This window comes from Mizuhopecten yessoensis, unplaced genomic scaffold, assembly GCF_002113885.1.
Source record: "Mizuhopecten yessoensis strain PY_sf001 unplaced genomic scaffold, ASM211388v2 scaffold4839, whole genome shotgun sequence".
In the NCBI taxonomy this organism is placed as follows: domain Eukaryota; kingdom Metazoa; phylum Mollusca; class Bivalvia; order Pectinida; family Pectinidae; genus Mizuhopecten; species Mizuhopecten yessoensis.
This window is the reverse complement of record NW_018405747.1, coordinates 1,343,103-1,365,269: the sequence shown is the minus strand read 5'-3', so window position 1 is coordinate 1,365,269 and position 22,167 is coordinate 1,343,103. Positions and strand designations below refer to the sequence as shown.

Genomic DNA, 22,167 nt, shown 5'->3' with positions numbered 1-22,167 from the left:
TGTTCGATTTGGGGATCGGTGGGGGGGNTCATATGCCAATCGAGAAAATATCTCAAATACATGCTTCTATCTCGGGTCCCTCCTTGCTTACTCATTTGTTTTTAGGTCACCTGAGACAAAGTCTCAAGTGACCTATTGCGATCGCCTTTTGTCCGGCGTCGTGCGTCGTGCGTCGTCCGTCGTGCGTCGTGCGTCCGTAAACAATTTTCGACTTCTTCTCCAAAACCCCTGAACCAATTTCGATGAAATTTTGCTGAAACCTTCCATGGCCAAAGGTCAACCACAATTCGTTAGTCAAATACTCCTCATAGATGGGGAAGGGGGGGGGGGGGGGGAAACTTTACTATAGTTTATATAGGGAAATCACATTTTGGACCAGCATTTGTTTCATTTCCATTGGTATTAATTCAAACTTGGTTAGCATTATCAGTATTGGATAGCAGTTTGATGATATGCACAAATTAGCACTGACTGACCCCCAGGGGCTCATGAGCGTGGCCAGAAAGGGTCAAATTGACTAAAATTTCAAAAATCTTCTTCTCAAGATCCAGATATGGTAGAATCAAATACTCTTCATAGATGGAAGGGTCTTAATGTGTTTTACCGAAATTGTGAATTTCATGACCTTGGGGTCTCGCGTTTCCCCCTGGGGAGGGGGTAAACTTTACTATAGTTTATATAGGGAAATCACATTTTGGACAGCATTTGTTTCATTTCCATTGGAATTAATTCAAACTTGGGTAGCATTATCAGTAATAGTACAAAAGTACCGTTTCTGGCGTAGGGTCATCCGGTGCACTCCCCTATATAATCCTTACCACCTCCCTGGCACCCCCCTAGTGGCACCCCCTTCGGCAGGGGGGTACCGATCGATGACGTCACGGGGGTTCTCATGTATTTGGGTTTTCCCTGACTGCATCTATGTATAGGGACAACCTATATACGAGGGGATACCGATCGATGATGTCATAGGGTGTTCTCATGTATTTTGGTTTTTCCTGACTGCATCTATTTGTAGCGGTCCGATTGCATCACGTTTATAAATACTCAAACCGGTTTCAACCGGATCGGTGATGTTCTCGAATCTATGTACAACCATTTATTGTCTCCGTCGATAAAACAGAGCCACCCAACGCCCGTTCTTACAACGAATATCCACAGATAGCTCCTGCTGTTTGTTTATGTCTGACTCCGTTGTATAAAAACCATACACACTAGGTCATTTTCCACGCATACAAAACTGTATTATAGCATTTCCAATAATGTATAGCCTACGTTCTTTATGTGTATGTCAATTACTCTCACTGTATGTGTAAATATATCCCACATTTAAATACGCTACCAACGGACAGACAATTTTTTAACAAATATCGTGTTGTATACATTACAGCGTACACAATTTCTCTTATACATTATAATAGTTTACCGTTTTACTATCTCGGTATAATTCGTTAATCTGCAAACCTGTATGCGGAGGTATAAAGTATGTGTAAACAAACATCTATATGTGTATCGTATGACGCAGGTTCTAAATTTAACCTCGCTGTGTAAATACACCTTCACTGTCGGGCGCGTTAGGTCGTGACGGATAGGGCGGTGGTATATAAGCTTCAGTGTCGCAACATTTAGTGTTCGAGGCTCGCAATCAGCAACATAAATAAAAACAAATATTAAAACGTTTCAGGTCCCGATAGATTTGGGAGAAATTAAAATGCGTCCGATCACCATCAAAATAAAATTACAAATGAAACAAAAATTACAAAATAATTCTGTAAAATTTCGATTAGCCAATCAAATTACACGAATGTCATCGATGGTTACAGAGGGTATAAATAGAGGCACAGAATCAAGCAAAAATCATTGATCTTGTCAGTGTGACTATTGTAATAGTAGCTCTACAGAACACCGCGATACATTCCAGCATGTCGAAGAGGAAGACCTAAGTCAGTATTGCACACCCGGATAAGAAGGGTAAATGGTCCTGTCCCCATTGTGATAAAACGTTTGAACACAAGAAGACATTGAATAAACATACATCTAGTCATGGAAGTCAACGATGGACATGTAATGTGTGCCAAAAGGAGTTCGGAAGGAAAGATAGGCTTACAAGGCACATGAAGTTACATGGGGAACCCACAAATACCTGTTGTGGGAAATCTTCCTGGAGGACTGACAAATACCGCGAACATTTGAAGAAACATATATTTAATCAGCAGGGGGGAGAAGGCCATGAAATTAACATGTAAGCCCATATTTCACGAATTCAGGATATTTACAGAGGATTTGGTAGCTGTCCACATGCTTAAATCGAAACTTTATTTGAACCGACCCATCTATGTCGGATTCAGTATTCTCGACATCTCCAAAACATTGATGTATGACTTCCATTACAACTACATCAAAACAAAATTTGGAGATAGGGCAACCCTCCTTTTTACAGACACAGACTCTCTAGCCTACATCATCAGAACAGAGGACTTGTATAAAGACATGCTAGAAGACCGACACTTATTAGACACATCGGAGTATAAGAAGAGTTGGGGAAAATGAAGGACGAGACCCATGGAACGCTATTCATGCCTTTGTGGGACTTAAGGCTAAAATGTATGCGTATACCCATGACGTCACGGAAGAGAAAGATGGCAAAGAGGTGGAAACTTACGTATAATCAAAGAAGGCAAAGGGCATTAAAAAATATGTGATCGAAAACCATACACGTTTCGAGCATTACAAGGACTGTCTTTTTTCTAAAAAAAGTCGTTATGTCTCAAATAAATCAGATCAGAAGTTATAAGCATCAAATCTACAATATATCCATGACCAAAAGGGGCCTGTCACCGTTCGAAGACAAGAGGCATCTCCTACAAAATGGAATATCGAGTTTGGCCAACGGACACTGGAGGATACCAGAATAGGAGTGAGAACTACCCAAGAAAGATCCCTTTTCAGGACCCCGATTGCAGGAAAGAGCGTGCACAGATCGCCTAGTACTACAAATCGGGTTGTAGATGACACTGAGTAATTTAAATGTGTATATTGTTCATTTTAGAGTAGGTTCTTTATTGTTCATATGAGGTATCTTTGCTTTATGTAATAAAATGTTGTAAACTAGCGATTGTCTTATTTTTTAATTTTACCCACAATGCAACACTTGAGAGAGTATAAATAGGGGTGAAACAAAATCCCTGGTGGAATGAAAGTTGCGCCATAACTAAGAGAATAAAACGTAGATGGGAAAAAATATGTAAGAAAAATCCAACAGAACAAAACTTCGAAAATTACAAAATAGCTAAAAATAAATTCAACAGAACTTGTAAAAAACATAAAGAAATCCACTGGATAGAATTTTGTAGTTCACTTAACAATAAAACTAATACTAAAACAGTATGGAACAAAATCAAAGCAATACAGGGAATACCACCCAAAGAAATTCCAATATTAGGGAAAAACGCGGAAGGAAAAACAAATTTAGAGAAAGCCAATTTACTAGCTAAACAATTCCAAAAAGCTAGCAGTAACCAAAACTGTACAGACGAATTCATAGATAATAAAAATAAAGACATAAATGGAATTAGGGAATATCTTAACGAAACAGAAGATACTAACACAAATCTTAACATACCGTTCTCTTTAGATGAATATGCAAACGCGCTAAAAACCAAGAAAAACACATCCGCGGGCATAGACTGTCTATCTTATTCTATACTTAAACTAGAAATATGTCAGAATGACATGAAAGTCACCCCATCATTCTGTATGATCATTTTCCGATAAATCATTGAGCTACAACGGATATATTTCCACCTGTCAATCAAAATAGTAAACAATTACCAGGTGTCAATACATACATGCTGTTCAGGTAGCCATGGCAACACAGGGAATTAATAGGAAAGCATGTCACAAATATAACGTTAGCGTTGACCGACACCTCGAATACGGGGAGATCTGCGCGCTGACACGGTCACCTGGCATGGGCAGAACAGGTAATTGGAATATAACGATGTTGTTTTCACAACAATAAGTTTCAGAAAAGAGTCAATCTTCTACTATTTTTTGTTATGAAATACACTTTTCCAAGTAGTTTTCCGGTCGTCTGCAAATCCGACTGAATCGGTCATCGATATCGGCAAAATGTGTACTGTACGCTTAAAGGCAGTCACTCCGAAGAGGACCGCCAACAGCCGAATTCGCAAGACATGAAGAACACCAAACAATTGTGATATCAGCAATTCTCCTTCGAAAAGAAAAGATGGGAATGTATTTGGCTGTTTTGAACCCGCTGATATTTAATTTTCAAACTCAAACTTTTATCATTATCGGTTCAATTCGCATTGATGTCATTTTGTAAATTCCTGCCGGTTAATAGTATCACGCAACTTCGACTCTTTGCGACCTACACAAACTTGCTAAATTCGCCACTTTACCCGTGTCGTTTTGACACATTCCTACGGACAAGATTGAAGAGTTCAGCAAGATTTTACCCAAGAACGACATTTTAACCACAGAGTAATAAATCCGATGCAATTCTTCGTTATGTTTCCCGATACGTGGTATTTATCAATTCACAACGTAACGTCCTGAAAAGTTGAGCCTACTTTCCTAGAGTTTATTTATCCGATTCTATAGTATTATATGACTTAAACTTGCAACTTTTCGTAATTGTTAAATTGGCAATGCAATCAGGGATTATTCAACGAAATTTAGCAGTTGCATTGCTGTTAGCATATATCAAAGCATTTCCGAAAATCCTCGAAAAATTTACGAGAAATGGTCGCGACCAAGGACTGGTTTTGGATTGTTCTTGAGTATCGTGTACACCCCTTTCTTAACACTTCATTTTCCCCTTAAAAAAGTGCGTACTATACGCAAACATTAACGGTAGTCGTTGGTCAGACATGAAATATCTAAATCAGTCAATAGCAATTTATAATACGACAGTTTACCCCTTCGGGAACCTCAAAGGTGCCTGATTCATACTCGGAACATCTTTAGGTTATATGTAATTCCCGTGGGGAATATGGAACGCCTTTAGGTTTTATTCTATTCCTGTTTAAAAAGGAAATCGATATCTGAGTTATCCAAGAGCTTGTAATTAGCGCCTGGTATATTCCGACAGAAGCAAGATACACAACAGCCCTCCTAACAGAGGTCAAAATCTGGGACTGAAACCAAAATTAATAGTCCCCACTGGGGTTCCCTCAGGGGTGACTAAAAATGTCCAGATAACATAAACATTATTATTATAGACCTAATAAACACTATTTGGCAAACGGGGTCCTACCCGAAAACTTGGAATAAAGCGGTTGTCATACCAATTTTAAAGCCGGGAAAGGATAAAGAAAGTCCGGCATTGTATAAACCGATCTCCCTGACAGCTCATCTGTGTTAAACGCTAGAAACTATGATAAACAATAGGTTAAAATATCACATTACTAGAAATAATATAATAAGTCAAAACCAAAGCGGATTCAGGAATCATAGATCTACCATAGACCACTTAGTTAGAATAACGTCCGAAATAAAAATAAAATAAAAAATAAAACACGCTAAGTAAAAACCATCACACCCTAGCAGTGTTCCTAGATCTTGAAAAAGCTTACGATCTCATCTGGCACGAAGGACTGCTAAAGTCGCTAAAAGAAGTAGGAATAACAGGCAACATTCTAAAGTTTATTACCCATTACCCAGGATAGGAAAATCCAAGTACGAATAAATAATATACTATCAGACGAACATTCACTAGAAAACGGAGTACCACAAGGTAGTGTAATCTCGCCTACCTTATTTAATATATATATGAACAAATTAGACTATCATCTAAAGGTAAAAAGCTACAATAAAATGCACGCCCGCATAGGACAATTCGCTGATGACACCAGCATATGGAAAAGTGGTCTAAATATAACAAATAATGGTAAAATAATTCAGAGAACACTAGATTCTATACAAGAATGGGCTGATAAATGGGGCTTCAAAATCTAAAGAAAAAACGGTAGCCATGTCATTTTCTAGAAGAAATAAACAACCAGATCTCTATCTAGGAAATACAAAAATAGAATATGTAAAACAAACGAGATACCTAGGAATGATTTTCGACCAAAAACTGTCATGGGTACCTCGTATTAATAATATAAAAGAAAACTGCAAAAGGGCTCTAAATACACTAGTATTCGTATCAGGAAATAAATTAGGATCAAATAAAAATACACTCGTCACACTCTACAAGGCGTTAGTTAGGTCAAAAATAGATTACGGATGCCAAATATATAATTCAGCTTCCGATAACGCACTAAAAACCCTAAACATAATTCAGCATAAAGCTTTAAGAATAGCGCTAGGAGCAATTAAAAACACACCAATGATTTGTCTACTAGCAGAAAGCAGTGAATTAACACTTAAGTTAAGAAGAGAGAAATTAATACTAAAATATTGGGCTCGAACCCAAACACTAGGAGCAGACTTCCCGCCCAATCAAATAGTAATAGACGCCAAGGACACTAAATATAGAAATAAAGTATATGGTCATAAAAAACACCATTTAGTCATGTAACTAACGATTTAATAAAAGAACACAAATTAGAAAACATCCAAATCGAAGAAATTTCCCCTAATCCAACACCACCATGGCTACTAGGCCAACCAAATATTAGCACAGATATTTTAAACGCGACAAATGAAAAAGAAAATCCAACAGCAGCTAAGGCAATAGCTTTAGCTATTATCGATGATAAATATAAAAACATACCTCAATTCTATACGGACGGGTCTAAAAACCCAGATAACAATAGAGTAAGACTAGGGATTTATTCGTCAGAGAATAATATAGCAATATCCGTAAGACTAACTGATAATTGTTCAGTATACTCTAGTGAATTAATAGCAATAGGTCTAGCACTAAGAATTATTGAACAAGAAAAACCTGAGCAAGGGGCCGTAATTCTAACAAACAGCCTACCCTCGCTGCAATCGATAGAAACCAAAAACAGTACACGAACCACCGTACTTAACTCTATCCTAAACTCCGTTCAATCACTTAAAAATCAAGGAATCCCCGTAAAATTCGAATATGTACCAGCCCATGTAGACATTCCCGGAAATGAAAAAAGACGATAAATCAGCCAAAAAGGCACTAAAACATGAAACAATTCAGTGTGAAGTACATTTATCTAAAGAAGAAGCATATTCTCTAATAAATAAAGCCATAGACAATAAATGGATAAAAACATAGAACGAGGTAGCACAAAACAATGTATTACGTACTATAATAAATGAACCAATTAAAAAAACCAAACTATATGGCCATAATAAAAGTGAAGACGTTACAATAACAAGACTACGACTAGGTACAACCAAACTAAACGGAAACATCAGTATTATGAAAAAATATATATATCCAACCTGTCCCGATTGTAAAGAAAATGAAACAATAGATCATGTTTTTTGGCACTGTAACAAACATAAAGAAGAAAGGAAAGAACTAAGAAAAGAACTAAACGAAAATCACGACAATTTTTGAACTCCTAGCAACTAAAGAATCAGAGAGATTAATACATAAATTCCTGATAAAAAATTTGAGCAAAATAGACTATTTGAACAGGATCTAGAGTTGTGGACCTGAGACCATTGGTCAAGGGGAAGGAACTCCTATTAAGATTTTCATTTTTTTATGTATAAACATGAAATATATCTCAAAATATATTTTTATCTGACTTGGTAGTTCTTTCATGAAATTCCTAAATTTGAAGAAAATCCTTTTAATATACTATAACCATTTAGAACTAAAGGACCAAATCACCTATTCTATAAACTAATACACCCCTGACGCCCCCAAAAATAAGGGAAATAACTCTAAAGTTACTTAGCGAAAATCATTTATAGCAATATCATATCTCATACATCCTGCAGGTGGGAAAGTCACTTTAAATAAAACAAGCGATGGAAGCAGGGTAAAAAAGTTAAGTTGAAATAAAGGATAACCCAATAGAAAAATAACCATATAACAAACCAATCACCGACTGATATAGGAAAGCTGCAACGTATGTGTTCTGACCACGTGTGGGTAGTTCCGTTTAAGGACGAGTCTGCCACCCACAGCAATCTTATGTCTAGCCGCTCATATATATATGTATACATGAGTACCTACAAATGGATACATATATATGTACCGCCGTGGGGCGATGTACAATCTGAAGTGGTACGCCGTTTTTAGACTGTTCAAAGCTTAAACGGTGGATATAAAATAGGATAGAACTGTATTACCACTATAAACTGTATAATACGACCAGTAAAATAGGTCCTCTCGCTCATTCGGCGTCAAACCCTACAAGGTTAGCGCGGGTAAAGGAGGGAGGCCAATGGTGCTATATGGACCTATTAGTTAGGTAGGAATAACGGGATAAACGAATAATGAACTAATCAATATCTGTTTATCTAACACAGCAAATAGTGTAATAACAAAAATATCCAATCACTGTAAATAATAAACAAAGTAAGTTAATCTTACAAAAACTAATAAACATTTATTAAATTCAAAACACTTCCGGTTGATGTAAGAAAGCTGCAACGTATGTGTTCTTACCACGTGCGGGTAGTTCCGTTTACGGACGAGTCTGCCACCCCACAGCAATCTTATGTCTAATAGAGTAATATATATATATATGTGTATACATGATTAAATACACGTAAAAGTAAACACAACAACCACTAAAATATCCTCACACAAACCAACCAACCAACCAACCTATCCCCCCTCCCACAAACCATCCCCAACACCACTCCGGTCCAGACTACCAGCAATTAATATAACCCATAAATCCTTCTACATATCTCTTGAAACCCAGCACATCTTTCAACCTCCATCCCCTCCAGCCCCTATCCAGGTTATAACCCAACTATAACACTAATAACCCTCCCCCCCCCCTCCATACACCCTCCCCGTTTTCCCTCTTTACCCATACTAATGATCACACTATTCACTAAAAATCATAAATGTCGGAAATAAGTGAAAGACAAGTCGAGGTTAAAGAAAGATGACATTGGTACAAGTATAGTCATGTGTATTCTTAGTGACGAATGATGAGGAGAGGAGTACATGGAACGGACAACAAAAAAAACAGCACATGCATGACACTAACCACTAATATACAGTCCGTCGGATGGGACTATAAAATGGTGACCCGTGTGAGAACTGTCCAAGCACGCACGGAAAAATCCCTCTGGATTTTCGAAAAAGAGTAGGCGCTTAAACGCCGACACACAGGATAGTGAAAATTGTATCCAAAATTTTAGGCCGTTGGAACTAGGGTATCTTTATTAAGACATTTAGATGGACTTCCAAATTTTATACCCAAGCCAAATTCATAGAATAGGCAGGGGCTGGTGTGGCTGGAGGCGGGACAGTACCTTACTTCCGGTCCTGACTTGGTGATGCTGTACGATGAGTGTTAGGTTAAGGCATAATTAGGCATAAGAGCCGTCTTACAAAAACTAGACTTATACAATTAATATATATAGGATAGACGGCCCCTTCTCTAACCTATCCCTCTTCTCTACTCTTTTACTCCATACTTTATCCCATCTACTCATTTTCCTTTCTGTTCTTCGTCTGCTGGATAACCGAACTCGGTAGTGAAGCGGACGTAAAACCTATCAATCAATCAATCAATCAAGTTTCATTTGACAACAAGACGCCGAGGTGTTAACATGTCTTAGATACAGTGTGCCGACTGCCAAGGCTGGTTTTCAAGAAAAGACGTCATGAAAAGACACCAACAAAACATACATGGCTATTTATCAACACAACCGCCGCCGCCGCCGCAGGAGGAGGATAATCCCGAATACCCACTATTCAGTCATTCGCCGCCGCTGGGGAATAATCCTGTATACCCACTAATCAGTCCGCTGCCGCCGCCGCCGCCGCCGCCGCAGCAGCAGCAGCAGCAGCAGCAACAGAACTTTGTCTTCAAACATCCATTCACAGCAAATGTATCGGGACCCACGTCTTGCGGGAAAACCTTTTTTTTGTAAAAACTCTCCTACAAAACTGTTTGACTAAGATATCACCTCCTCAACAAAAGATTATATGGCTGTACAAAAGATGGCAGCCTCTCTATAACGTCATCAAGACAACGGTTTTACCAGAAGTTGAATTTATTCAGGGGATACCGCTGGATTTGGATCAGGATTTCTTCCTGAATCCAGGAGTAAGAAACCTTGTCATACTTGACGACCTAATGTCCACAGCATCTAAGGATCAACGGATCAATGAGTTATTTACTGAGGGGAGCCATCATAGAAACTTGTCTGTGATTGCCATCAACCAAAATCTGTATTACAACAAGGACCCGACGCAGAGACGTAACTGTCATTACTTGGTATTGTTTAACAATCCTATCGATAAACAGCAGATCATGACGTTAGCCAGACAGATGTATCCGAAAAATGTTCAACACTTGTTCATACATTTCAAGGGAACTACCGCTAAGCCGTACGGATATCTGCTTGTCGATTTGAAACCATCAACACCCGAGTCATTACGCATGCGCAGTGAAGTGTTCGCCCACGAGCCTATAAAAGGGCAGAAAGACCAAACTAAGGATCACTTTGAGGCTGACACTCCAACCGAGCGGACGTATTACCAGCAGCACCAGCACCAGCACCAGCAACAACAACAACATCAAGAGCTGTCCTTAGAAACAGAAGAAATGCCTGCCTGTGACGATTGTGGTATTGTGTTCCAAGACATGCATGATTTACAGAGGCACGTGAAAAAATGGTGTTCGGAAAACGACTCCTTTAAAAGATAAAAGAGAATCTATAGACGAAGAAGATAAACCTAAACCAAAAAGGTGGATCGCATATGAAGATATGGAGTCCGGCGAGGAAAATAGAGATACTGAAGAACACGAAGCTTTCGATAGCATGATGAATGAAGTCAGGTCTGCAAACGAGGAGGAATGGAATCAAAAGTATGAGAAATACGTAAATGAAAATATGTCTGAAGGCGAAGACCAGGAGAGAGCAAACGAAAAGATGAAATCTAAAGACATGGATCTATTTAACGAAAATTACGGGTCAATTATCCGGTACAATCTTCAGTTACAAGACGGATTGGTTCACGTGAAAGTCATGGAAGATGTCGTAGAATTCGTTGACGATGGTTATGAGGATCGCAAAGCGATCAAGATGGCACTCAAAAAGAACCGTTATGTCTTAGAAGAGATGTTGGATGATGATGAATCCGAAGATGAGGATAATGAAGAGGAAGAGCCTGAGAATTCTGAAGAAGAAAACTAATAAACGAATCAATCCATCAAACGAACCTCATACAACGTCTAGAACTCGATGAAGAAGGATGTCTGCTTGGGAAGATTATTTAAGAGACATTTATTACGATCCTACCAATGCTGGGAGTTTCACTGGACCCGATAAATTGTATCGATACGTGAGAAATGCTGGAAAATACGTCATCAGTAAATACAAGATAAGAAAATGGTTACAGCGACAAAAACCGTACAGTCTTCAGCGATCCATCCGACAACCATTCAAACGAAACAGAATCTTGGTGACAGGAATCGACGACCAATGGTCTGCCGATCTCATGAACATGGTCAAGTTTCAGAAAGAAAACAACGGTTATTCCTACGTACTCGTGGTGATAGACGTGTTCTCAGAATTTCTATGGATGAAACCTCTAAAAAACAAAACAGGGGCATCCGTAACAAAAGCTCTTCGTGAGATTCTCAGCGAGGGGAGACAACCTAACAGGATCCGCACCGATAAGGGGCAAGAATTCAGATCCAAGGAAGTAAACTCTCTCCTAAATCAATACCATATCCAGCATCTTTATGCCCAAAACGAAACCAAGGCTGCCGTGTCCGAGCGCGTTATCAAGACCATCAAGTCAAGAATGTATAGATATTTCACACACATAAGGAATTACGAATACATGACAAAACTCCAGACGTTCGCCGACTGCTACAACAAGACGTATCACAGGACCATTGGGACAGCTCCAACTAAGGTTAACAAAAATAACGAAACAACTGTCTGGTGGAGGATGAACTGGCCAAAGAAAGAGCCGATCTTACGAAAGAGTAAAAAAATTCGTAAACCGTTCAAGTTTAAAGTAGGGGATAAAGTGCGTTTGTCACATCCCAGAAATCCATTCACACGGGAATACAACGAGAGATGGACGGGGAAATATTTACCATTGCTCAGAAGATCCTACGTGGAGGCTTACCTGTGTACAGAGTCACGGATTACGATGGCGATGAAATTAAAGGTACTTTCTATCAGTCCGAGCTACAGAAAGTTGACGTAAGGGAAGATGACATGTGGAAGGTAGAAGCCATTTTGAAGACCAAAGGAAAAGGTCGTAACAAACAACACTACTTGAAATGGCTTAACTGGCCTAAGAAATTCAATTCCTGGATACGCGCGTCTGATATAACCGATTTGTAGGAGAGTGAACTACCCTAGAAAGGTTCAAGACCCCATGTTATGGAAAAGAGCATAACATTAACATATATCGCTTCAGTATCATAACATGGGTGGTAGATGACTCTCATGTAGATGTAAATATTATCCATGGTAGAATAGGTAATATTTGTAAGGATGGATGTGGGATGGCTCCCCGACCCACGTTCATTCCATCGCGACGGGGAAAATAAAATGTTGTACATATATTTGCGCTGTTATTGTATTAGAAGATTCAAGAACATCACCGATCCGGTTGAAACCGGTTTGAGTATTTATAAACGCGATGCAATCGGACCGCTACAAATAGATGCAGTAAGGAAAAACCACAATACATGAGAACCCCCCTATGACATCATCGATCGGTACCCCCCTCGTATATAGGTTGTCGCTATAAATAGATGCAGTCAAGAAAACCCCAAATACATGAGAACCCTCCTGTGACTTCATCGATCGGTACCCCCCTGTCGATGGGGGGTGCCACTAGGGCGGTGCCAGGGAGGTGGTAAGGATTATATAGGGGAGTGCACCGGATGACCCTGCGCCAGAAACGGTACTTTTGTACTACTATCAGTATTGGATAGCAGTTTGATGATATGCACAAATCAGTCCTGACTGACCTCCAGGGGCTGATGAGCGGGGCCAAAAAGGGTCAAATTGACTAAAATTTCAAAAATCTTCTTCTCAAGATCCAGATAAGGTAGAATCAAATACTCTTCATAGATGGAAGGGTCTTAAGGTGCTTTACCAAAATTGTGAATTTCATGACCCTGGGGTCTCACGTTTTCCCTTGGGGAGGGGGTAAACTTTACTACAGTTTAGTTGTGAATTATATGGTCCCCAGCCCCCAGGGGTCTGAGGGGCGGGGCCAGAAAGGGTAAAATTGACTAAAATTTCAAAAATCTTCTTCTCGAGATCCAGATATGGTAGAATCAAATACTCTTCATAGATGGAAGGGTCTCAAGGTGCTTTACCAAAATTCAGCTGACTGACAGAACCACTATTTGTACATAGTACATCTTTCACACTACTTTTGCATTACATGTAGTTCAAGTTACCTTTGTTACAAAATGAATTCTTTTTCATTTGGCAACATCGATAACATCAGTTTTTACATAAATCAGGTGACCGTTAAGGCCCATGGGCCTCTTGTTGCTAATTAATGTCTCCTAGGCCTGGTTATCCCGTTGTCAGTGCTGTACATTAAAGAGATAAACTGGCCCTGGAGTGGCTTGTCCTCTGTAGAGAGCTTCTTTACACGACTTGACATAAAACACGTTATAAGCAAACAAACAAAATGGAAAACCAATATTCTAGTTATTGATTTGTCAGATTTTTTGACAGATAAGGATGATCATAAGGGCAAAGTGAAGTTCCCTTTTCCGCTTTACTCGTCTCACGAACTCCAAATGTTTTGACTTAGCAACGCGAAAGTTTTAAACACTTACTATCTCACAATATGCAAACCCCAAATAAAGGTCCTTTAAAACGATGATTGTATAATGCCAAGAAAATCGAATGTTTAAAACTTCATTTAGTGATCGTAAATAAAAATAAATCCATTTTGTATCTCGAAGTGTCTGTAAATCAAAAATTCAAATTAGTACTACGAAAAACACTAAATGAACAATAAATAAACAAATAATAAATCAACTGCCTGTTCTTTATGCTCTTCTGTGGTACAAGGCAACTTAGGCTGACATTAAAAATCTATTCGCCGTGTAATAAAAAAAAGAATGAACGTTGAATTTGAGAAGTATTTGAATTATCACAGCTATTTAAAGGCTATTTTTTATATAAAAGTTTGATTTTGATAAAAAAAAAAAGCTGTTACTTACCGAAGTCTGCTTTTTATGAGAGCTGTTTCTTTTTTAAATAATATTATAAATTGGAGTTGTTTGAAAAACATGACACATTTTCAAAATAGTCCCGAGAACATTTATGGCATTTTTTTCCACCTTGTCCATTTAACTCACTCACATGTCTTACATTGAATAGTGCAAAATATTAAAACGCATTATATAATATATACTACTTGATAAATGCTTACAGGAGATGTTATGATCTGGTCAGACTATATCTCGTCTGACATCTGGTGTTGTCGCTCCTTCGTGGGCGCTGTTGCTGCATACCGGAACTTTACATCTGGTTTCTGGCATTATGTCTGGTGTGGGAGTGTAGGTCGCCACTTTGACATCTTCAGATCGACCCTTCAAAATCACAACATCCTACAGTTGGCGGGTCCACAGTGGTGATGTTCTCACTGTGTGTCGTTGTGCGACTTCCACTCCTTGTCCCCTCGCTGGTGCCATATCCAGCATAACGCACTCGGCTTGCTCTCCCAAGACCCTGACTGCCTTCTGTCGGTCTTTGCTGCGTATCCCCAGCGCGTGGAACGTCTTCCACACAGAATAGGCTGGGTATTCACGGCAACCCACTTCTATCGGAAACTGCAAGATCTTCCATCCTCGTGACTGGCAGGTCTCATTGAGCTCCCAATACTTGGCGCTTTTCCTCTCATGGGCCTCGTCGCATCTCTCTTCCCAGGGCACCGTCAGTTCGATCATGAAGATTTTCTTGTCTTCGGCTGATCATAGTACCACATCTGGTCGAAGTGTTGTGTAGGCTACATTTTGGAAGACTAACTGCTTGCCAAGGCAAACTGTCTTCTGCCATAATGAACCATCTAGCAGGCTGCTGGTTTGATGTGATGATGGTCTGGGTTTGTCTCCTGCTCTAACAAATTGGATCCCTGTTTTTCTCGGAACCTGTTGTTTGCTTGACTCTCCTCTTCTTCCTCTCAAGTGTATCTGCGAAGATTCGGAGAACCTGGTCGTGTCTCCATCGATATCGCCCTTGCTGTAAAGCCTCTCTGCATCCAGACAAGATGTGGGCCATTGTAGCACGAACTCCACATAGCTTGCATCCTGGATCTTCCTTCTATCGAGCCCCATTTCAGCAGATTAGTTGGCGATGGCAACACACATAATTATGCATTATATAATAAATGCTACATGCATTATATGATATATACTACATGCATTATATAATATATACTACATGCATTATATAATATATACATACTACATGCATTATATGATATATACTACATGCATTATATGATATATACTATATGCATTACATAATATATACTACATGCATTATATAATATATACTACTTGCATTATATAATATATACTACTTGTCATTTAAAAATCAGAATAATTAGACGGTTTGGCGTACAGTTTCTAAAATCAACCGATTTTTATTTAAATTAATTTTGATATTCAACAGAAACCTGATGATACTTTAGTCTATTCTTCCACTTACAATGCAAAGTAAATTAAAGAATATCTATGTTTTATTGTGTTTGGATATACAATGTATATATATATACAAACCGCCATAGTCTTGTTTGATGATACCTTTGATATTTTAAATTACACCAGGTTACTGTTCACCACTGGATGTCGGAATACTCAGGGGTCGGAATGGAAAGTTTTCATTATTTGCAATTAATTCATTGTGTGTTGAATACCTCAGTGACGTGTACAGTCCTCGACATGTGTCCATATCTAAAATATACTCCAACCAGTCTTACCTCTCATAATGCAGTAAATGTAATGTACTCCACTATATACTTTACCCCAACAACACTCTCTTTAAAACCCTTTTGCACCTCTTTCCCTTCTTCCTCACCCATCCTCTTCTCTTCCATATACCTATATCTACATTTGTAAATGCAAAATATTAGCCAGTGCCGTCCAATCGCCGTTTTACAAAGAAAGGAGACAGGTTAACATACAAATACCTTGTACTTGTTTTCGCATCCTTTATGTATATATCATGTTTGTATAACTGGAATATTATACCGATAATAAAATAAAGTTAAAACTAAATATTTTAAAACTTCTGAAATTTATTTCTCGAATCATTTATCAGTTATGCTAGTACTGTATAAACGAATAGAAAATGTGTGTTTTTAATTAAAGGAATCTGAATCAGATATCGGGTGTATCGCATGTAATTATATACTACGTATACTCTAGACCTAGCTACATGTAACCAATCCATGACTGGATAATATCTTCAAAGCATGGTACAAGTGCATTTACATTTGGACGTTTTGTTTAAACTCTTAAAACAATACATCGTGAGCTAGGTATAAACTATTTGTAGACATGATTTTTTTATATCATGTTTACAGATATTTTAATTATTTTATATACGGAACTACACAACTTTTCCTTATATATAAGACATAAGTAGGTCCATGGTATGATTGTACCCGGTTGTGTTACACCAAAATATAGTTAAATGTGGTATATATATACTCAGGTAAAAAAGGAATTACCTGAGAAAGGTGAATCACCTATTTATAATGAGACGCGGTCATGCGTAAGAGAACGTCACAAGCTAGATAATTTGAACGGGGAGCTTTAACTAGGACCAGCTGATCACCAAGCAAGTAATATATACGTACCTCTGGGATTTACCGGAAACACGAATCGTGAGTATACCTTTTAACATTTCCACAGTGTGTCGTTTCTTAATTTATCATGAAACTAAGACGTAGCTTTGATGTAAAATCACGTAAACAAGCCAATGTATTATCAATATGTATAAGAATACACACTAGTCGAGTAAATATGTACTGTCCATTATAACTCCTTCCCCGTGTGAGGATGTCAATAGTGTGTAACTAATGTTTGTGTCATGATTATAAAACTTCCCGTCTAACTTGTGGGTCATTATGATACCCAGTCATCAAACCATTACTAGGTTGTCTTCACCTAAATATAGGATGTTAATATAAAGATCACAGGGACGTGAATTTGTTACAGCTATATATGGACCTAAGCTAAGTTGTTCAGAGAAATTTTACATGTTTTAGGTGTTTAGATCGACTTTTGGTAATAATTATTTCAGAAGTGATCATATCGAAAGTCGATGTAAACCCTTAAAACATGTAAAATTACTCTGAACACCTTAGTTTAGGTCCAAATATATAGCTGTAACAAATTCTCAGGTCCCTGTGATAGAGACATCCGGGTACCTGTCAAACAAAGCTTTCCAGTAACAGATTAACATTTTCACCTGGGGCGGGCGACGTCTGTCCTCGTCCTACCTGTAATTACCAGGTGTGATATACTACCCGGGTAACGCGGTGACATTGACAGTGACTCGCCAATTCAAGGAGAAATGACGATAGGAGTGTAAAGTAAGGCGCGGAATGAATTAATGAAAGAATGGCAGTTACACACAAATATACTCTAATACAACTCATTTAAAACAAACATAGAATTGAAATAAGAATAAGATGTGAAAAGTGTCGGTCAAAAATCATCTGTATTGACAATAAGTCATGACATGATCTAACAAGGAAGATTCAATTGTCTGGTATATAGTCGTACACGAAACCACGGTATTAGATTTCTATCTAGTCCGTGACCAAACTTAAGATTAAAGGGGTTTGTCAGATTTGAAACTAACCGAGGTTTAAGAAGAACACTTCAATATTTTTTATTTGATGCTTTCTGCGGAAAAAATATTAATTGGTGTATATTGATTTGGATGTAATATGTAGCTGAAAATTATGTTATTTCTAACGAATTACCATGCCCTCGAAAACCTGTCTTCTCAGAGACATAGAAAATCATGGAAACGGAAAACAAGAGAAGAAACTTATGACCGATATATTACAACTAAGCAACATTACATTGATGACTTTTTCAGTAAAAAACCTATATTTCTGAATTTGCAGATCACGAGTAACGATGGGATCCCGAACCCGAGGGGATGAAAATGGACCCTCCAAGGAAAAGACACATGCTTACGACAACAAGGGAATGGACACGTCCAGTGTCTACACCATAGATAGCTCCCAGCAGATCGGGGGTTCCCGGGACACGATCACAACAGGAACCCCGGGGCGGAGGGGCTCCTTCTCATCCGCTATGGAATCTAGTTTGCAGGGGTCAAAATCTTCTCTTCCCTCCCTCCCTCAGTCCTCAGGCAAGCCCAGTGTGGCCGCCTCCACAGCCGAGCTGATGGATGGGAGCGGCGGCTCCTCCCAGGGGGAGGGGGAGAGGGAAACTTGGGATAACAAGGCCCAATATATTCTGGCTGTAGTAGGTTACGCAGTGGGACTCGGCAACGTGTGGAGGTTCCCCTACCTGGCCCAGAAAAATGGAGGAGGTAACGTCTCTGCTACAATTACATGTTGTGTCCAACCAGGTTCACTTTTCCATGTGTATGTGTGACGCTTCGATGACAAGTACACGTACTTTACATCTGAGAAACATCACACATAAACATATCCAATGGTTGTTCTATATACAACTCTATTTATCCATACTTACCAACCCCAATAAAAAGGTTACGTCAAATTGATTATCTGAAGGAACTTGAAACTCCATTATTATTTTAAATATATATACCATCATTTCTCGTGATAATTTAAATCATATCTCATATGTGTGAAACTGACACCATGGAATGTGCGTCGAACTATTGCGCAGATGTATTATACTTTTGTATATTTTTTTCCGTTAAAATAATATTTCGATCTTATCAACAACATTACCTATACACAGACTAAATATGGAGTACAGGTTTTGAGTTCCAATTATATAAACCTGATGTACAATAAATGATTCTTATGGGTTTTTTTCGCTTAAAATGGAAAAAAATCCCTCCTGTTACGACAACCTGTTATCACCCGCCATACATGTTTTACGCTTGTTATCGTGACTAATTACCAACGGTGAGTTTTCCTGTCGCCATCATTAAAGATTATTTCTTTAGATCTTAACCCGTTTGTGACCTACATGTACACTCATTCCTTGTTTGATTATGTCATTTTAACAAAATTTAGAGTCTCTTCTCATCGTTTGAGTGTTGAGGTAGGCCGTAGGCACAGACCGAACCCTATTCCATATGAGAATCGTACATGTAGTTGTTGTGGGGTTTTAGAGGACGAGTATCATTTCCTTATGGAGTGTACCTTATATTCTAACATCAGACACATGTATATCAAGAGAAGGTATTTTCATCACCCAAATAGACCGAAGTTCCTGGAATTAATATCGACTACGAGCAAGAGTACATTGAAAAATTGCCCCTTTCATTTTTAAAGCGAACATTAACTTATTTAATCAGGAGTAACGTCCGCTCTGATGTCGTGAAACCTGCATTTAAGTATGGAATGTCACTGTTTTACTTTATTATATATATTTATGTAAATGTAATGCATTGTGCAATGTATTTATGGCACAAAGACATTTGTGTCTATTGCTGAATAAAGATATATATATATGTTTTATAATATGGGTCAAAGAAGTAATATAGACGGTAAAATCCCATAAAATACTGGATCCTATGTTTTATAATAACAACCGATACGGACACCTGTGGGTTGTGTGATTCACCAGTATACATTATGGCCGTACGTTTTCCTATATCATATCCAAGCTAGATATCTTAACAGATTTGAATTATTAATATATATATTTCACAATCGAGTGAATAAAAAGCACTGGCGGCGTATTTTGTGACACAAAAGGGTTGTTTGCTACAATAAAGATGATCAAAGATAACACTGTCCTGGTTTTTCCACAACTCGTCATACCCGGAAGGTTAAAACAAAGTTAGGTCAGGTATGCTTGTAGATCTATGTTATACACATACAGGTGTACAACACTAACAGTACATCGGCTACCATACACTTAACACTGTTTGATTCGAAACTGAATTTAATAACTCATTATTTAAATAATTTGAAATTGATATACATATTTTTTTTAAACATCTGTGTTGACGCTATTTAAATCGTTCCCTACCAGGTCTAAATACTTATGGAATCCATACCTTATTCAAGTAAAGATTTATTTACCTATAGTAAACCTTTTCTTTAACTTTTCAACAGTATGTGTATTATCCTATCCGAATTCCGTACTGCTGTGTGTATAATATCATTATATATATATGATAGCATACCATCTTATAGAATGTCTTTCTCGTCCTCATTTCCAAATGGTACTTCAGCTAATCTCTGATTTAGCGGTTTACGCTGGGAAACATAACAATTAATTAAACTCACCCTTTTTCTAATACTTTCCTGTTGGTGGTGCCTGTCTGGTTGGCTGATAACATTTTGCTATAATGTGTTTTATTCTATTATCGTAGATTTTGTAACACCAAATAAAAATGAACAAAGTAAGATAGACGTTTGACGCCAATATGACTGTTTCCGGTCACGTGTGCTCGTAAAATTTGACTTGTATAAATTTGATACATAAATTACGATAATCGCTCTCTCACATCGATTTGATTGATTCCCCAGGTGCCTTTCTGATTCCTTACACCATAATGCTGGCCATAGAGGGTATCCCAATTTTCTACCTGGAGCTGGTGGTGGGTCAGCGCCTGCGTAAAGGTGCTATAGGCGCGTGGAACCAGGTGTGTCCCTACCTTGGAGGTATCGGGATCGCCAGCTGTTTTGTATCCTTCTGGGTGGCTCTATACTACAATACTATCATCGCCTGGTGTATCTACTATCTGGTACAGAGTTTCCGGGACCCTTTACCTTGGGCAAGCTGCCCGGAAGTACCAGACGCAGTCAGCGGTGGTAGTAAAGTGGTGACGGAGTGTCAGGTAGATCAATGTTTGACGTAGAATGGGGATATGCATTTTTAAACATCCAATGCAAACAATGGTGGCAAAATTGAAGTAAATTCTTAAACAAAACGACGGGTGCCATAGTGCTGATACTGTTTTACTTAATACCAACAATGTTTTTATTGAATACATTCGCCTCGCATAAAGTAGTATATCGGGATAATCAAAATAAAGTTAACTTTATTTTATAATTATTTTCTTTTTACCAATTGTTAGTCACACTCATGTCTTCGTCTAAACATCACTCTGCTCTTTTTTCTGCAGATGAGTGATCCCCGGTCGTACTTCTGGTATCGCGAAGCCCTAAACATCTCTCCCTCGGTGGAGGAGGGAGGCGATCTCAACTGGTGGATATTGGTCAGCCTCATGGTGGCCTGGCTCATCGTCTTCCTCTGCATGATCAAGGGCATCGCCTCCTCAGGAAAGGTGAGTACCTCTGTCAATCGGCTCCTCTCGAAAGATGATTAATGTACACCGGTCCTCTTTAACCATAATAACGAGATTATGGTTACGAAAAATAATTTTGACACAAGGAATATGCTTAGATAGTGGTACCAAATTCAATAGACGTATCACACCGGAAAATTCAGCCTCTATATAGCATACCGGTAGACTTGGTCGATTATATAGCTTGGTATAAGACAAAGATACCTGGGTCTCTTTCCATGAAACCAATCTCATGTTCAAACTCAACTCAGATTCTGTGCTCAAGCCCAATATTTTGTTTCCTTGATAAATCAAGTAAGAAATCATGTTTTGTCAATAATATTGAAGACTTAAAGCCGAATACGGTTTTCAATGTTCACATTTGACTTTTTGACCGTGTTACATGATCTAAGCGAGTTACAAGAAAATCAGCTTGAGCTTGAAAATGGTTTCATGAATACGGGCCCTGATCAATCGGAAATTGCCATCCACTGACTTAAAGCTATATCACTTCAGTTTTATGAAGTTATTGCTTTGGGATTATTGATGCAGGGACTTGTTTTCTACACGGGGGTGGGGTGGGGG

General features: G+C 38.5%; 1 protein-coding gene across 2 annotated transcripts in view; it reads left to right on the top strand.

The window, feature by feature from the left end:
- Positions 1-15,862: 15,862 nt before the first annotated feature.
- The window catches only part of LOC110449933 (sodium- and chloride-dependent transporter XTRP3-like), a 15,037-nt gene continuing 8,732 nt past the window's right edge, over positions 15,863-22,167 (top strand). Inside the window, exons 1-4 of one of the 2 annotated variants that reach the window (XM_021497115.1) lie at positions 15,863-16,987; positions 18,242-18,675; positions 20,822-21,132; positions 21,421-21,582. In XM_021497115.1, the coding sequence (XP_021352790.1) occupies positions 18,255-18,675; positions 20,822-21,132; positions 21,421-21,582 (894 nt within the window). In that variant the 5' untranslated portion in view covers positions 15,863-16,987; positions 18,242-18,254. Of the gene's footprint in view, positions 16,988-17,469; positions 17,699-18,241; positions 18,676-20,821; positions 21,133-21,420; positions 21,583-22,167 lie in introns of those variants that run through there. The other variant, XM_021497116.1, reaches the window with a different exon arrangement.